This window comes from Ranitomeya imitator, chromosome 9 (genome assembly GCF_032444005.1).
Source record: "Ranitomeya imitator isolate aRanImi1 chromosome 9, aRanImi1.pri, whole genome shotgun sequence".
In the NCBI taxonomy this organism is placed as follows: Eukaryota; Metazoa; Chordata; class Amphibia; order Anura; family Dendrobatidae; genus Ranitomeya; species Ranitomeya imitator.
Window position 1 is genome coordinate 58,267,308 of NC_091290.1, and position 18,551 is coordinate 58,285,858.

Sequence of the window (18,551 nt, forward strand, 5' to 3'; positions counted from 1 at the left end):
TCCATATGCGTAGGGCAGATAGGTTGAGAGCCTTTCAAAAGGAAACATTTTATTCTGAGGGAGAGAAGGTAGGACATTTGCTCTCGGTGGTGGTTTCTGCGCAGCGGGATTCTTCACATGTATACTCCATAAGAACAGAGGAAGGTAAAACGGTTACTCAGGGGGGGGAAATTTTAGACGTTTTTCGGAGATTTTATAGTAAATTATATTCCTCTAGGGTGGATAAAAGTCCTGAGGAAATGAATAGATATCTGAAAGAGGTTGACTTACCCAGACTAGGTAGAGAGGAAAGGGAGTGGATGGATAGACCGCTTGGGGAGGAAGAATTGAAGGCGGCTTTGGCGAATATGGCGGGGGGCAAGGCTCCGGGGACGGACGGTATCCCAGTAGAGGTTTATAAAATTCTTAATGCAGAGTTAATGCCCAAATTGGAGCGAGTGTTCTCTGAGTCGTTGGAGAGGGGAGTGCTGCCCCCATCAATGAGAGAGGCCATCGTGGTGGTTATTCCTAAAGCTGATAAAGATCCTCAACAGCCGGAGTCGTATAGACCAATTTCACTTCTAACGGCTGACATAAAGATTTTGGCGAAGGCCCTGGCGAACAGGCTGACCCAAGTGATCGATAAATTGATTCACCCAGACCAGTCTGGCTTTATGCCCAATAAATCCACGGCAATTAACTTGAGAAGGCTATTTTTAAATATGCAAATTCCTGCAGACAATGCCGGAAAAAGAGTTGTGGTGTCTTTAGATGCCCACAAGGCCTTTGATTGTGTGGAGTGGAGTTACTTGTGGTCGGTACTGGATCGCCTGGGGTTTGGTCCAAAATTCATCTCCTGGGTTAAGTTGCTGTACTCGTTCCCAATGGCAAAAATTAGAGTTAATAATAATTTGTCAGAGAGTTTCCCGCTGTTTAGGGGTACCAGACAGGGGTGTCCGCTGTCCCCGTTGCTCTTCGCTCTGGCCGTGGAGCCGTTAGCGGCTAAAATAAGAGGTGCTCAGGAGGTTAGAGGTTACATCTATGGTAGGAGGGAAGACAAAATTGCATTATATGCTGACGATATTTTGTTGTTCCTGGAGGATTCTGAAAGGTCCCTGTGCAATGCGGTTGCTTTGATTGAGGAGTTTGGTCGGTTTTCGGGTCTCACAATAAACTGGGATAAGTCTTGTATGTTGTTGATTGAGGGGGACAGTATGGGCAGTGGAGAGAGGGCGATAACCACAAAATTAAAGATTGTTCAAAAATTCAAATATTTGGGTATTCAGATTGCTCTTCCTCTAACTACCTTTGAGGAACTGAATTTAAGTCCATTAATGCAGAAAATTCGTACCAAGATTGCGGCATGGAACAAATTACATTTATCGGTGGTTGGTAGGGTGAACCTCTTAAAGATGATTGTAATGCCACAGTTGTTGTACGTGCTACATAACTCTCCCATTTGGATTACACAATGCAGATTCCGTAAGATTAGGTCTTTGTTTGGGGAATTAATATGGGGAGGAAGGAGTCCTAGGTTTAAACAGGAGATACTTCAGAGGGCCAAAACAGAGGGGGGTCTTGCACTTCCTAATCCATGGCTATACTTCTTAGCAGCACAGTGTCAACATCTCAAAGGATGGGGGGAGGAGGCAGGGAGTGTGCAAATACCTAATAGCTTGAGGTTCTTACTACAGGCAGACGTTTTGAGTGACAGTTTGGAGGGAGGACAATTCAAAAAAATGGGTTCACATGGGTGCACTATCAAATTAATTCACAGAGTATGGGAAAAAGTCAAACTCATTAGGGAAGTGAGTGGGTTCACCAGATTCTCGCCTATTTGGGACAACATTTATCTACCGGAATTTAGGCAGAGGGAGGGTTTTCACTTTTGGTCTGCAGCAGGTATTAAATGGCTGGGGCAGCTGATAAGTCAGGGCAGACTTAAAACATTTGAGGAGTTGCAGGAAGAATTTCAGTTGCCACGGTCTGAATTGTTCCAGTATAATCGTATCTCTCATGCTTATCAGGCACAGAATAAAAGGGGAGCCATAGTGGTACAGATTGATCTCATGATCGACTATATCCTTAAGAATAGCTGCACGAAGGGGGCGATTTCAGAAATATATGGGTTTCTACTTTTTTCTTTCCTGGAAAAATATCCCATCCGAGCCAAAGGGAAATGGGAAGCTGAATTGGGAATAATTGACAATGATAGATGGGAGTCGGTCCTAGAATATGTGCCCAAGATATCAATGAGTGAACCAGGCAGGCTATCACAGTTATTCGTAATCCATAGGGCCTATAGAACCCCTGACAGGTTGTTCAAGGCTGGGCTTAGGCAGAACTCGGACTGCCCTCGGTGCTCACAATCCCAGGCGGGGATATTGCATATGATGTGGCAGTGCCCTAGACTGTCCTCCTTCTGGATAGTTGTTTTAAATCGTATTGAACTGGTGTATGGATGTTCTGTCCCTAGGGTTCCACTGACTTGCATATTGGGATATGTGGAGGAAATTGTTACGGACAACATGTTTAAAATAGCTATTGCACGATTGTTATTCATTGCTAGGAAATTGATCGCCAAATTTTGGATTAGAGAGGAACCTCCAACAAGAAGAGACTTTCTTAAGCAAGCGGAGCATATACTTACTTTGGAGAAAAGTATCTACACCAAAAGGAATAAGCTGGACATCTTCCACAAGCTGTGGCAACCGTGGATGGACTTGAATTAGGATGATAAATGAGAATATAGGGAACCTAGTATTCAATGGAAATATAACGGATGTTTATTCAAATGGTTGTATGATGATGGGAAGTGGGGTGGCTCTGGCTGAGGTCTCGGGTTGGGCAGGGTGGGGGGCTCTGGGTCGGGGGGGAAAAAGTTATCTGTAAATGTTTAATGAAACATTGCCATGAGAAATATTCTGATTGTTTATTCTTTGCGGATAATAAAAATCTATCTGATAAAAAAAACCTGGTTTCAGCACCGTCAGCTGTTTCCGGGTTGTGTCAAGCTCACTGAGACGCCTATGCTTGCCCCGTCGTGGTGCGGTCGGGTTAGCCAACTCCAGGGTGCCTCCAGTTTAGGAGCTTCCTATGTGGGCTGCGTGAACTGGTAGTCAAGGCTGGTTCTGTAGTGCCAGTAGGCCCAGCTCCCCCTGTAGGACTGTTGGGGTTCGGTAACTGCGGCTGCCTCGCGGCCTAGCTGTTCTCTCCTCTCCTGTGGGCCTTGGGGTCCACCACCTGGTTCCAGCACCGTCAGCTGGTTCCGGGCCGAGCCTTTGGCTTAGGTGCCTCCTCCTGGGTTTCCGAGTTCCGCCAACGTCAGGCGGTCCTTGGTAGTGCTTTTAAGCGTGGGCACCTACAGCTTAGTAACCGGGTTCCAGCACCGTCAGCTGGTCCTCAGTCGTGCCATTGGCTCTTGCACACTGGGGCAACGCATCTGGGTTCCAGCACCGCCAGCTGGTTCTCGGCAGTGTTTTTGTCACAGGTACTCCCTCGTGCCAAACCTGGTTTCAGCACCGTCAGCTGTTTCCGGGTTGTGTCAAGCTCACTGAGACGCCTATGCTTGCCCCGTCGTGGTGCGGTCGGGTTAGCCAACTCCAGGGTGCCTCCAGTTTAGGAGCTTCCTATGTGGGCTGCGTGAACTGGTAGTCAAGGCTGGTTCTGTAGTGCCAGTAGGCCCAGCTCCCCCTGTAGGACTGTTGGGGTTCGGTAACTGCGGCTGCCTCGCGGCCTAGCTGTTCTCTCCTCTCCTGTGGGCCTTGGGGTCCACCACCTGGTTCCAGCACCGTCAGCTGGTTCTGGGCCGAGCCTTTGGCTTAGGTGCCTCCTCCTGGGTATCAGAGTTCCGCCAACGTCAGGCGGTCCTTGGTAGTGCTTTTAAGCACGGGCACCTACAGCTTAGTAACCGGGTTCCAGCACCGTCAGCTGGTCCTCGGTCGTGCCATTGGCTCTTGCACACTGGGGCAACGCATCTGGGTTCCAGCACCGCCAGCTGGTTCTCGGCAGTGTTTTTGTCACAGGTACTCCCTCGTGCCAAACCTGGTTTCAGCACCGTCAGCTGTTTCCGGGTTGTGTCAAGCTCACTGAGACGCCTATGCTTGCCCCGTCGTGGTGCGGTCGGGTTAGCCAACTCCAGGGTGCCTCCAGTTTAGGAGCTTCCTATGTGGGCTGGGTGAACTGGTAGTCAAGGCTGGTTCTGTAGTGCCAGTAGGCCCAGCTCCCCCTGTAGGACTGTTGGGGTTCGGTAACTGCGGCTGCCTCGCGGCCTAGCTGTTCTCTCCTCTCCTGTGGGCCTTGGGGTCCACCACCTGGTTCCAGCACCGTCAGCTGGTTCCGGGCCGAGCCTTTGGCTTAGGTGCCTCCTCCTGGGTATCCGAGTTCCGCCAACGTCAGGCGGTCCTTGGTAGTGCTTTTAAGCGCGGGCACCTACAGCTTAGTAACCGGGTTCCAGCACCGTCAGCTGGTCCTCAGTCGTGCCATTGGCTCTTGCACACTGGGGCAACGCATCTGGGTTCCAGCACCGCCAGCTGGTTCTCGGCAGTGTTTTTGTCACAGGTACTCCCTCGTGCCAAACCTGGTTTCAGCACCGTCAGCTGTTTCCGGGTTGTGTCAAGCTCACTGAGACGCCTATGCTTGCCCCGTCTTGGTGCGGTCGGGTTAGCCAACTCCAGGGTGCCTCCAGTTTAGGAGCTTCCTATGTGGGCTGCGTGAACTGGTAGTCAAGGCTGGTTCTGTAGTGCCAGTAGGCCCAGCTCCCCCTGTAGGACTGTTGGGGTTCGGTAACTGCGGCTGCCTCGCGGCCTAGCTGTTCTCTCCTCTCCTGTGGGCCTTGGGGTCCACCACCTGGTTCCAGCACCGTCAGCTGGTTCCGGGCCGAGCCTTTGGCTTAGGTGCCTCCTCCTGGGTATCCGAGTTCCGCCAACGTCAGGCGGTCCTTGGTAGTGCTTTTAAGCGCGGGCACCTACAGCTTAGTAACCGGGTTCCAGCACCGTCAGCTGGTCCTCAGTCGTGCCATTGGCTCTTGCACACTGGGGCAACGCATCTGGGTTCCAGCACCGCCAGCTGGTTCTCGGCAGTGTTTTTGTCACAGGTACTCCCTCGTGCCAAACCTGGTTTCAGCACCGTCAGCTGTTTCCGGGTTGTGTCAAGCTCACTGAGACGCCTATGCTTGCCCCGTCGTGGTGCGGTCGGGTTAGCCAACTCCAGGGTGCCTCCAGTTTAGGAGCTTCCTATGTGGGCTGCGTGAACTGGTAGTCAAGGCTGGTTCTGTAGTGCCAGTAGGCCCAGCTCCCCCTGTAGGACTGTTGGGGTTCGGTAACTGCGGCTGCCTCGCGGCCTAGCTGTTCTCTCCTCTCCTGTGGGCCTTGGGGTCCACCACCTGGTTCCAGCACCGTCAGCTGGTTCTGGGCCGAGCCTTTGGCTTAGGTGCCTCCTCCTGGGTATCAGAGTTCCGCCAACGTCAGGCGGTCCTTGGTAGTGCTTTTAAGCACGGGCACCTACAGCTTAGTAACCGGGTTCCAGCACCGTCAGCTGGTCCTCGGTCGTGCCATTGGCTCTTGCACACTGGGGCAACGCATCTGGGTTCCAGCACCGCCAGCTGGTTCTCGGCAGTGTTTTTTGTCACAGGTACTCCCTCGTGCCAAACCTGGTTTCAGCACCGTCAGCTGTTTCTGGGTTGTGTCAAGCTCACTGAGACGCCTATGCTTGCCCCGTCGTGGTGCGGTCGGGTTAGCCAACTCCAGGGTGCCTCCAGTTTAGGAGCTTCCTATGTGGGCTGGGTGAACTGGTAGTCAAGGCTGGTTCTGTAGTGCCAGTAGGCCCAGCTCCCCCTGTAGGACTGTTGGGGTTCGGTAACTGCGGCTGCCTCGCGGCCTAGCTGTTCTCTCCTCTCCTGTGGGCCTTGGGGTCCACCACCTGGTTCCAGCATCGTCAGCTGGTTCTCAGCAGTGTCTTTTGCTCTTGTACCTTCTGCTCCCCATCCTGGTTCCAGTACCGTCAGCTGGTTCTGGGCAGAGCCTTTGGCTTAGGTGCCTCCTTCTGGGTATCCAAGTTCCACCAACGTCAGGTGGTCCTTGGTAGTGCTTTCAGGCACGGGTACCTCCTGCTTAGTAACCAGGTTCCAGTAACGTCAGCTGGTCCTCGGTAGTTCCATTGGCTCTTGGACCTTCGGCTACCCATCCGGGTTCCAGTACTGTCAGCTGGTTCTCGGCAGTGTCTTTTGCTCTTGTACCTTCTGCTCCCCATCCTGGTTCCAGTACCGTCAGCTGGTTCCGGGCAGAGCCTTTGGCTTAGGTGCCTCCTTCTGGGTATCCGAGTTCCGCCAACGTCAGGCGGTCCTTGGTAGTGCTTTTTAGCACGGGTACCTCCTGCTTAGTAACCGGGTTCCAGTAACGTCAGCTGGTCCTCGGTAGTTCCATAGGCTCTTGAACCTTCGGGTAGCCATCCGAGTTCCAGTTCCATCATCTGGTTCTTGGCATTTTCTCAGCCTTCTTGTACCTTCTGCTACATTTCCAAGTTGAAGACCCTAAAGTCGACGACCCGGAAGACCACCCCGATGACGACGACGACGACGGCGGAGACGACGACGGTGGAGACGACGACGGCGGAGACGACGACGGCGGAGATGACGACACTGGAGACGACGACATGGAAGACCGAGAAGCAGAAGAACAAGAGGCTGCAGAACAAAGAGCAGAAGAACATTAAGCATAACACTTAATATCAGAGCAAAAGATATTATCTCAATTATATGCAGAAGAAGACTAAGTAGTGTATGGGGGTGAGTCCGTTCCTCCTCGTGGTGCCCCTGGATAAAGCCTGATGCTGCAGGCCAAACTGAACGCGGACAAATGTAACTTTTGTGACTGGCAGAACGGAAGGTGTAATCTTCCAACTTTTATAGATAACAACTACGGGAATGCCTGTCACAAATGAGAATATGATGAAGAAGTAGAATAGGAAGAATAATACAGTTGAATAAAATGAATATGTAGAATAGGAAGAATAATAATAGTTGAATAAAATGAATATGAAGAATGTAATAAAAAAAAAAAAAAGGTAAAGGATGAAGAAGAAGATGAATAAGGTGAAGAAGAAGTTGATGTCAAAGATGCTGATGATGATGAAGATGAAAGTGTGGGAAAAGTAAAAAAAAAAAAGAAGGGGAAGGGCGTGGAATAGTGAAACATCAATATCTGACAAAATAAAAAAAATATTTACATAGTCAATATCTTTGTCACTCCGAACGTCTTTAAAAAAAAAAAAAAAAATAACATGCTATTCTATTTGATTGGGCTAAACCTCTATGACTTTAATGTCTCCGCCACCTCCCCAAATACATCCTGCATTATTCTTAGTTGTTTTCCTTCATGTAGAATGAACCTACAAGGAAAGAAAGGGTTTATTTTAATTCCGATATTTTGGTCCCATTGACTTGCATTGGGATCGGGTATCGGTATCGGCGATATCCGATATTTTTTGAATATCGGCCGATCCTATCCGATACCGATACTTTCCGATATCGGAAGGTATCGCTCAACACTAGTCAGGAGTGGACTAGCTAACTACCTAAAATCACCTGTGGCTATTGGAAGTGGGAGTGCACATGTCCAAAAAGGCTTAATGCAAATAGAGAAAAAGACCAGCACATACAAGCTAGTGTGAACAGGCGCCAACCAAAAAAACATATACGTTGAAAAACGATAAAGGTTGCACCATGATTTACCAAGAATGATTACTCTAGGACATTGAAAATGCATTACTGCCATAGAAAATGGGATAAAAGAAAAAAAAGTGCTATATAATGTACACATGAAATATTTATCTGCAAAAACTGCTATGAAAAATGGAAGGTACTTCGCGCATAGATTGGCCAATATACGCGAGCTTCATTGCCACGTGTCCTAGAGTAATCATTCTTGGTAAATCATGGTGCAACCTTTATCGTTTTTCAACGTATATGTTTTTTTGGTTGGCGTCTGTTCACACTAGCTTGTATGTGCTGGTCTTTTTCTCTATTTGTATTAAGCCTTTTTGGACATGTGCACTCCCACTCCCAATAGCCACAGGTGATTTTTAGTAGTTAGCTGGTCCACTCCTGACCCATAAATTGTAGGCTTTTTTGCTCAGGAGAGGTGACAAAACAGGACAGGGACCCAATTTACGAAGGACGCCTTGACATGGCAATAGGGCTCACATATTTTGGCCAATCTTTGCGCGAAGTACCTTCCTTTTTTCATAGCAATTTTTGCAGATTAATATTTCATATATACATTATATAGCGCTTTTTTCCCATTTTCTATGGCAGTAATGCATGTTTAATGTTCTAGAGTAATCATTCTTGGTAAATCATGGTGCAACCTTTATCGAGTAACAATTGTTTAACATACCGTAACTTCTCTTCCTCTAACAATAGTGATTAATAGGGCTCCTTCTCACTTGTGCGAGACTCGGATGAGTCTCGCATGGCAATACCCCGGCTCTGCTGCCGGCACAGAGGAGCGGAGCGTGTGGCTGCATGTATTCCTATGCGGCCGCACGCTCCGATCTGAGTGCCGGGTGCAGAGCCGGGTTTTAACCATGCGAGACTCATTAGAGTTGCTCGCAAGGGAGAAGGAGCCCTTTGGGTGAGAAGGGTGAGTCTCCATTGAGTAGGTTAGTACCGGTACCTTGTACATCGACTTTGGTATCATATGCTTTGACATTAGCTTCTCCCCTTCCCAGTTTTGCCACAGACAGCTATAGTATATAATAATTGTTTTGATAATACTTGTCTCTTCACATCAACAGGGTTTAATAGGGTGAGAAGGGTCAGCCGCCATCGAGGGAAGTGCCAGCTGCGCAGGTTTATGGTGCCAACCTCCGCTGCAAGGTAGGAGAAAGAATAAGGATTCAAACAGGGATAGATTGTGCATATATTGTCATATTGGTGCTGAATTTTGTATGTTTTGCATTTTTTAATCAACGGATTAAAAGTTATATTTTAATAATTTTTCATGATACGAAAATTTGCGGTGAATTAGTCTAAAATAGTTTGTACCTTAATATCTGATATCCTGTGATGTTAATACCCTTTAGATATAGAACAGATAATAAAAGCCTGATATATACCAGCGAGCCGTCTAGGTGAGAGCGCAGGCTGAGCCAGTAGTTGTCTCCTCCTTCATTCAGATAGTTCTGTAGTTGTTCGGAGTTAACACTTTGGTACAGGGACACGGTTATTGATATATTGAGGTTCTTAATACTATATGGATCCCTGCGACGTCTTTGAGTCTCTCCACCTTGGTCTGTGATTGATATGTGGTCCTTTAAAAAAAAAAAAAGTAAGAAATAAAATATTTTTACAGTAATTAAAATACCTTTTTATAATGTTGACTTGTGGTTTCTGATATGAATTTTTTTTATTATTATTGTGGAACGATTTTTCTTCTACATATTGCAAGATGTAACCGACAAGTAAGCATACCTTCATAGAGAGTAACATAGTGGAATGTTCATTGAGGGAGATCAGGCATTCCCCCAGCCCATGCCTCCTCAGCTTATTATGGAACGATCTCACTTCTCTTTCAAGTTTGGCTGCAGAATCCGACACCCCATAGTGTTTCCAGATTGGCATCCTGTTTTTTGGCGATAAAATAATCCTCATTAACTTGTACTGCTTCACTCTCTAATCGGTGTAAATTTAGGGTCATGGAGACAACCGTATTTTCAGTCCGAATGTGATCCAACAAAACATATGGTGCCGTGCACATGTCCGATTTTGCAGCATGCTTGATTTGCATCCAATATTTGGAATCGCACTTGGCCATGCAAATCAATGAGTCTCTGGAAAACATTCCACTGCACTCAGATGACATCTGAGTGCAGTCCGATTATCACAGACTGAAAAAACGGAGAAGATGGCCACATTTTTTTCCCATCTCCTCCTCTACCAAGAAAATTGGATCACACTCAGAGTTGGATGACAGTATGATTAGCATAATCAGCCGTATTCTCGCAGATGAGACACAATACGGCGGAGTGACCCAAGCCTTAGGCCGAACTGTTAAAACAGTTGGGCTATGTTCCCACAATGAGGTTTTTTTATGCTGCATATTTTGGAAAACATGCAAGTGACCCAACATCATACATTTACAGGTTCAATATTTGGTCAGTATTTTACATTATAAGCCAAAACCAGGAGTGAGTGATAAATACAGAAGTGGTGACGTGTTTCTATTATATTTTTTCTCTGATTGTTCCACTCCTGGTTTTGGCATAAAAATCAAATACTGATGTAAAATACTGATAGTGTGAACGAGGCCTTACAGATACAGACAGACAGGAAACATTGTGGGGTCATCACTGCACAGTCTATACCGATTTACACCTTTCTGCTGGACAAGCATAGTAATGTACCCCTGTATGGTGCTTTAGGGTATATAATATACAGCATACACTTAGTATGGCGGAGAGTGGGCTGCCGGCACCTGGGATAAGACAAGTATTTTGTGCCCCCTAAATCATGGACTGCTCACACTCTGAGTCCCTTCCACCAGTCCAGCATAGACCCCACTAGCACATGTATTTAAAAAAATACCGATGTATTCATATTTTGTAGTTTGCCATTTGTCACTCTACTTTATTCTGCTTTTTGCTTAAATCTGTCACTAAAAATATAAATTGATAAAAAAAAATACAATTTCAAATCAGATGACATTTTTATGTATCTATTTTATTACCCTGACTCTATCCCTAACCCCAGAATTATTCAGTCCTAGCTGTAGCCCTATCACTATGTAGAATTACTTGTTTCATCTGGAAAAACTTTCCCAGCAGGTCCCTATCTCTTTTCTTACAAAATGACAGATAAAGTAAAGTCAAGAAAAGGCACAGACATAAGGGGGATCGGAGCACAGTGTCCATGATTTATTAGCTGCTCTTACTCCGTCATGTTGGTTGCTGCCTATGCAGAGCGTAGAAACAACTCATTCAGCTGGCCGGTTGTCAGGCAGGCGTTCACTGTGCCTCACCAGCCTGTGCACTTCTGTTAGATCGGCCCAGAGATGTGGGCTTTTTAATGTGCGTGATGAGTGTGTTGCTGGCAGGATTCTCTGGGGCGAGTCTTTGGGCTGCTCTGCATTATTGCCCTATGAACATTGCCTCTTTGTAAAGAATAAAAAAAGATGATGTCGGGTGGATTTAACAAAAAGGTCCATATCTCTGCAGCCGTTAGGTGGATTTTTGCGGCAGAGCAGGGAGAATCGATCTCCATGCTCTGCCGCTATGGGGCCCCTGAGCAGGCGGGGGGCGGTGTATCCAGCTGATGCACCTGACCGCATTGATGAGTGAAGGAGGGCTACGCTCCTTCTCCCATCATCCCCCGTCAGCGTCTGATGTCACTAATGCCGCCATGACGTCACTGCTTGGTGCCCGTGGTCCGGAGGTTAGAAAAAGCAGGCAGCAGCGTAGGAACCAGGAAGAAGAGAGGTGAGCATTGTTTTTCTTTATGGGAGCAGCCTTATATTACAGGGTCTGCCTGTGATGGGGGTGCTGCCTTATACTACAGAGTCTGCCTATAGGGGGGTGCTGCCTTATACTACAGGGTCTTCCTGTGGGGGAGTGCTGCCTTATACTACAGGGTCTAGCTGTGGGGGGTGCTCCCTTATACTACAGGGTCTGCCTGTGGGGGGGGTGCTGCCTTATACTAAAGGGTCTGCCTGTGGGGGGTGCTACCTTATACTACAGGGTCTACCTGTGGGGGGGTGCTGCCTTATACTTCAGGATCTGCCTGTGGGGGGTGCTGCCTTATACTACAGTGTCTGCCTGTGGGGGGTGCTGCCTTATACTACAGATTCTGCCTGTGGGGAGTGCTGCCTTATACTGCATGGTCTGCCTGTGGAGGGGTGCTGCCTTATACTAAAGAGTCTGCCAGTGGGGGGTGCTGCCTTTATACTACAGTGTCTGCCTGTGGGGGGTGCCTTATACTACAGAGTCTGCCTCTGGGGGTGCTGCATTATACTGCAGAGTTTGCCTATGGGGTGCTATCTTATACTACAGAGTCTGCCTATGGGGTGCTGTCTTATACTACAGGGTCTGCCTATGGGGTGCTGCCTTATACTACAGGGTCTGCCTAGGGGGTGCTGCCTTATACTACAGAGTCTGCCTGTGGTGGGTGCTGCCTTATACTACAGGGTCTACCTGTGGGGCGTGCTGCCTTATATTACAGGGTATGCCTGTGGGGGGTGCTGCCTTATACTACAGGGTCTACCTGTGGGAGGGTGCCTTATTCTACAGAGTCTGCCTATGGGGGTGCTGCATTATACTACAGAGTTTGCCTATGGGGTGCTGTCTTATACTACAGGGTCTGCCTATGGGGTGCTGCCTTATACTACAGGGTCTGCCTATGGGGTGCTGCCTTATACTATAGAGTCTGCCTACGGGGGGCTGCCTTATACTACAAGGTCTGCCTATGGGGTGCTGCATTATACTACAGAGTTTGCCTATGGGATGCTGTCTTACAGTACAGAGTCTGCCTATGGGGTGCTGCCTTATACTACAGGGTCTGCCTATGGGGTGCTACTTTATACTATAGAGTCTGCCTGTGGGGTGCTGCCTTATACTACAGAGTTGGGGACGCAGGATGAGAGCACCACATTACTGGATGGGGGCTCAGAATTGGAGTACCACATACCAGGATGGGGGCAGCGCATACCAGAATTGGGGCGCAGGATGGGAGCACATGACAGGATGAGGGCACAGGAAGAGAGTAACATATGACAAGATGGAGGCACACAAAACAAGATGAGGGCACAGGATGGGGGCTGCACATGACAGGAAGGGGGCGCAGGATGGGGGCTGCACATGACAGGAAGGGGACGCAAAATGGTAGCAGCACATGACAAGACTAGGGCACAGGATGGAAGCAGCACATACCAGGATGGAGACCATATACCAATATAAATGGTCTCCACCCGGGCATAGAACGGGTTCAATAGCTAGTATATATATATATATATATACTGTATATATGTACAATATGTGTAGGGAATGGGGGATTCAGGGGTGTTGTTACAATTATTTTGTACAGAGAAATCTTATTCTCTACAATTATTCATTAAAAGGACAGAAATTGGACCTATCAAATGGGGAAAAAATGATGAAATGACAGCTCCAGGGTGCTGCAAAAATGCTAAGACGATCCGTTTGCTTGTGGTTTTGGGGTTACCTGACAATGCTGAGGTTGGGGAGCTTCCTCTGGTTCTTGTACAGCTGGTTTCCTATTTCTTGATGAACAGTCTGGATGGTTTGCCCAGCACATATAGTATATTGCAATGGAAACCTCTCAGGGCTCGCTGGTGTCTCCACACAGAAATATTTATTCCTCTCAATTGTCATGGAAATCGGAGTATCTGAATTGATTAGCACTGAAACCCCTGGCAAATAATAATAATAATAATAATAATAAGACATCATCCACCAAATGCAGAGAATACTGTACAGTTACAAAGAGAATCCTTCCTAGTTTTCCTTACCTAATCTGGTGGTTGTATGATGAAATGACAATGCCTGTCAACCATTGCTACTGTCTAATAACTACCTGCATGTTCTGCCCGCTGCCAGCACAGAGCCGTCACAGACCACTCCTGCTGGCAATATTGCTGCTTCACATCCACCGAGTAGCTGTTCCTTCTCTTCCGCTCTGCTTTGTCTATGGGGTGTGACTGTTAGCGTCATACTGATTGACAGCCAGCTCCCTGCAGCTAGGCAGTGGGAATCCGCCTGTCAATCAGCATGACATTGGCAGTGACGCCTCATTGATAGAGTAGATCAGAAGAGAAGCAGCTGCCCTGCTGATGTTAGCAACTACCTGCCTGTAAGTTCTTAGGTCCATAACAAACAAATAAATTAGTTGCAGATAATATGATGTGGCAGATGCATATTACCTATCTGAAGTTTAGATGCAACCCTATTTATGAAATCTTAATTTTCTAATAATATTTAGGGAAATACAGTCTTTAAACCAGATCACTAATTTCATTATTTAAGGGCTCATTAATTGGTGAAACAGTATATCAACCATTGCTTGTAATGCTCAAATGGATCTAAAATAAAAGATTAAGCAACTTTTAAAATAGCAATTTGATGTCTTCTGCTGTCTGTATACAGCTCCTATGCAGAGCTATGCTGCTTCTCCGTGGCAACGGACTGATTCTGCAGTGCTAATCCTTTCAGTCTGTCTTCTTGGTAGATTACAACAAGGCAGGTATAAATGCAGGGGAAATGTAGTGCACAATCTAGTCCTTGTCTATGACGAGTCCTATGGATTGTCTCCTATTGGCTAATATAGGGGAATAATTAGAGAGGAAAACTCCTTAATGATTTTCATACACCCTTATTATCCGATTCGGAAAGTAGTTATAAAAAGACATTACATTCATACAGAAATATCCATTTTCATTTTGTTGCAAATATTACACAATTTAACTTTACAATAATCAATGTCACAATTACCCTAAGGCCCCCAATGACCGGGCTACCTTCTGCATGTCTTCTCCACCATAGTTGGTGTACCTGTTTGAGAAATCAAATAATACTGTACAAGACATGACTGTCCCGAGGAGACAACCTCCAGCATTTACTTGTGGTTTTCCTGTTTTATTTCACATCTGCAATGATCCATAAGAGATCCATCAATAATTTAGGAAGGTCTCAATTATTTACAATTTTCTCTTCTTCTCTTGTGATCGGGATTTGGCCTACGAGACGCCTCCTAGGTTAAGATATCTAATAGAAAAGTACTAATAGTAATAAGCGATGCTTTAAAATACAGCAAATGTTTAAAAAGACATTCCTAAATTTCATAAAGTATATTGTAGCCAATATAATGTGACAGTGGTGGTCAGTACCTGGGCCGTCACAAATCAGCGGTTCTCACTGGAGCATTTTCCATATACAAAGTCACTGGATAAGTCTTTCTCTTGTATATAGTAATGTCTCATGAAGGGCAGGATCCTGTCTCTTCTGTAGAGTGTAAGCTCTTATGGTCAGCAGGATCCTGTCTCTTCTGTAGAGTGTAAGCTCTTATGGTCAGCAGGGTCCTCTCTCTCTCTTCTGTAGAGTGTAAGCTCTTATGGTCAGCAGGGTCCTCTCTCTCTCCTGTAGAGTGTAAGCTCTTATGGTCAGCAGGATCCTGTCTCTTCTGTAGAGTGTAAGCTCTTATGGTCAGCAGGGTCCTCTCTCTCCTGTAGAGTGTAAGCTCTTATGGTCAGCAGGATCCTCTCTCTCTCCTGTAGAGTGTAAGCTCTTATGGTCAGCAGGGTCCTGTCTCTCTCCTGTAGAGTGTAAGCTCTTATGGTCAGCGGGGTCCTCTCTCTCTTCTGTAGAGTGTAAGCTCTTATGGTCAGCAGGGTCCTGTCTCTCTTCTGTAGAGTGTAAGCTCTTATGGTCAGCAGGATCCTGTCTCTTCTGTAGAGTGTAAGCTCTTATGGTCAGCAGGGTCCTCTCTCTCCTGTAGAGTGTAAGCTCTTATGGTCAGCAGGATCCTCTCTCTCTCCTGTAGAGTGTAAGCTCTTATGGTCAGCAGGGTCCTGTCTCTCTCCTGTAGAGTGTAAGCTCTTATGGTCAGCAGGATCCTATCTCACTTCTGTAGAGTGTAAGCTCTTATGGTCAGCAGGGTCCTCTCACTTCTGTAGAGTGTAAGCTCTTATGGTCAGCAGGATCCTATCTCACTTCTGTAGAGTGTAAGCTCTTATGGTCAGCAGGGTCCCCTCACTTCTGTAGAGTGTAAGCTCTTATGGTCAGCAGGATCCTCTCTCTCTTCTGTAGAGTGTAAGCTCTTATGGTCAGCAGGGTCCTCTCTCTCCTGTAGAGTGTTAGCTCTTATAGTCAGCAGGGTCCTGTCTCTCTACTGTAGAGTGTAAGCTCTTATGGTCAGCAGGGTCCTGTCTCTCTACTGTAGAGTGTAAGCTCTTATGGTCAGCAGGGTCCTCTCTCTTCTGTAGAGTGTAAGCTCTTATGGTCAGCAGGGTCCTCTCTCTCCTGTAGAGTGTAAGCTCTTATGGTCAGCAGGGTCCTGTCTCTCTCCTGTAGAGTGTAAGCTCTTATGGTCAGCAGGGTCCTGTCTCTCTACTGTAGAGTGTAAGCTCTTATGGTCAGCAGGGTCCTCTCTCTCTCCTGTAGAGTGTAAGCTCTTATAGTCAGCAGGGTCCTGTCTCTACTGTAGAGTGTAAGCTCTTATGGTCAGCAGGATCCTCTCTCTACTGTAGAGTGTAAGCTCTTATGGTCAGCAGGATCCTCTCTCTCTCCTGTAGAGTGTCAGCTCTTATGGTCAGCAGGGTCCTCTCTCTACTGTAGAGTGTAAGCTCTTATGGTCAGCAGGGCCCTGTCTCTCTCCTGTAGAGTGTAAGCTCTTATGGTCAGCAGGGTCCTGTCTCTCTCCTCTAGAGTGTAAGCTCTTATGGTCAGCAGGGTCCTGTCTCTCTTCTGTAGAGTGGAAGTTCTTATGGCCAGCAGGATCCTGTCTCTTTTCTGTAGAGTGTAAACTCTTATGGTCAGCAGGGTCCTCTCTCTCCTGTAGAGTGTAAGCTCTTATGGTCAGCAGGGTCCTGTCTCTCTTCTGTAGAGTGTAAGCTCTTATGGTCAGCAGGGTCCTCTCTCTCTTCTGTAGAGTGTAAGCTCTTATGGTCAGCAGGATCCTGTCTCTCTTCTGTAGAGTGTAAGCTCTTATGGTCAGCAGGGCCCTGTCTCTCTTCTGTAGAGTGCAAGCTCTTATGGTCAGCAGGATCCTATCTCTCTTCTGTAGAGTGTAAGCTCTTATGGTCAGCAGGGTCCTGTCTCTCTTCTGTAGCGTGTAAGCTCTTATGGTCAGCAGGATCCTGTCTCTCTTCTGTAGAGTGTAAGCTCTTATGGTCAGCAGGGCCCTGTCTCTCTTCTGTAGAGTGCAAGCTATTATGGCCAGTAGGATCCTCTCTCTCCTGTAGAGTGTAAACTCTTATGGTCAGCAGGGTCCTGTCTCTCTTCTGTAGAGTATAAGCTCTTATGGTCAGCAGGGTCCTGTCTCTCTTCTGTAGAGTGTAAACTCTTATGGTCAGCAGGGTCCTCTCTCTCTTCTGTAGAGTGTAAGCTCTTATGGTCAGCAGGGTCCTCTCTCTCTTCTGTAGAGTGTAAGCTCTTATGGTCAGCGGGGTCCTCTCTCTCTTCTGTAGAGTGTAAACTCTTATGGTCAGCGGGGTCCTCTCTCTCTTCTGTAGAGTGTAAGCTCTTATGGTCAGCAGGGTCCTCTCTCTCTCTTCTGTAGAGTGTAAGCTCTTATGGTCAGCGGGGTCCTCTCTCTCTTCTGTAGAGTGTAAACTCTTATGGTCAGCAGGGTCCTCTCTCTCCTGTAGAGTGTAAGCTCTTATGGTCGGCAGGATCCTGTCTCTCTTCTGTAGAGTGGAAGCTCTTATGATCAGCAGGGTCCTGTCTCTCTTCTGTAGAGTGTAAGCTCTTATGGTCAGCAGGGTCCTGTCTCTCTTCTGTAGAGTGTAAACTCTTATGGTCAGCAGGGTCCTCTCTCTCTTCTGTAGAGTGTAAGCTCTTATGGTCAGCAGGGTCCTCTCTCTCCTGTAGAGTGTAAGCTCTTATGGTCAGTAGGATCCTGTCTCTCTTCTGTAGAGTGTAAGCTCTTATGGTCAGCAGGGTCCTCTCACTTCTGTAGAGTGTAAGCTCTTATGGTCAGCAGGATCCTCTCTCTCTTCTGTAGAGTGTAAGCTCTTATGGTCAGCAGGGTCCTCTCTCTCCTGTAGAGTGTTAGCTCTTATGGTCAGCAGGGTCCTGTCTCTCTACTGTAGAGTGTAAGCTCTTATGGTCAGCAGGGTCCTGTCTCTCTACTGTAGAGTGTAAGCTCTTATGGTCAGCAGGGTCCTCTCTCTTCTGTAGAGTGTAAGCTCTTATGGTCAGCAGGGTCCTCTCTCTCCTGTAGAGTGTAAGCTCTTATGGTCAGCAGGGTCCTGTCTCTCTCCTGTAGAGTGTAAGCTCTTATGGTCAGCAGGGTCCTGTCTCTCTACTGTAGAGTGTAAGCTCTTATGGTCAGCAGGGTCCTGTCTCTCTACTGTAGAGTGTAAGCTCTTATGGTCAGCAGGGTCCTCTCTCTTCTGTAGAGTGTAAGCTCTTATGGTCAGCAGGGTCCTCTCTCTTCTGTAGAGTGTAAGCTCTTATGGTCAGCAGGGTCCTCTCTCTTCTGTAGAGTGTAAGCTCTTATGGTCAGCAGGATCCTCTCTCTCTCCTGTAGAGTGTAAGCTCTTATGGTCAGCAGGGTCCTGTCTCTCTACTGTAGAGTGTAAGCTCTTATGGTCAGCAGGGTCCTCTCTCTCTCCTGTAGAGTGTAAGCTCTTATAGTCAGCAGGGTCCTGTCTCTCTCCTGTAGAGTGTAAGCTCTCATGGTCAGCAGGGTCCTCTCTCTACTGTAGAGTGTAAGCTCTTATGGTCAGCAGGATCCTCTCTCTCTCCTGTAGAGTGTCAGCTCTTATGGTCAGCAGGGTCCTCTCTCTACTGTAGAGTGTAAGCTCTTATGGTCAGCAGGGCCCTGTCTCTCTCCTGTAGAGTGTAAG

The 18,551-nt window shown here is 47.3% G+C and overlaps 1 protein-coding gene across 1 annotated transcript in view; it reads right to left on the minus strand.

Moving 5' to 3' along the window:
• Nucleotides 1-18,551, minus strand: part of LOC138648864 (SITS-binding protein-like) — a 118,520-nt gene that overhangs the window by 49,430 nt on the left and 50,539 nt on the right. Inside the window, exons 3-5 of the mRNA XM_069738825.1 lie at nucleotides 13,190-13,397; nucleotides 9,449-9,599; nucleotides 9,094-9,288 (exon numbers count right to left, since the gene is read on the minus strand). Of these exons, the coding sequence (XP_069594926.1) occupies nucleotides 9,094-9,288; nucleotides 9,449-9,599; nucleotides 13,190-13,397 (554 nt within the window). The remainder of the gene's footprint in view (nucleotides 1-9,093; nucleotides 9,289-9,448; nucleotides 9,600-13,189; nucleotides 13,398-18,551) is intronic.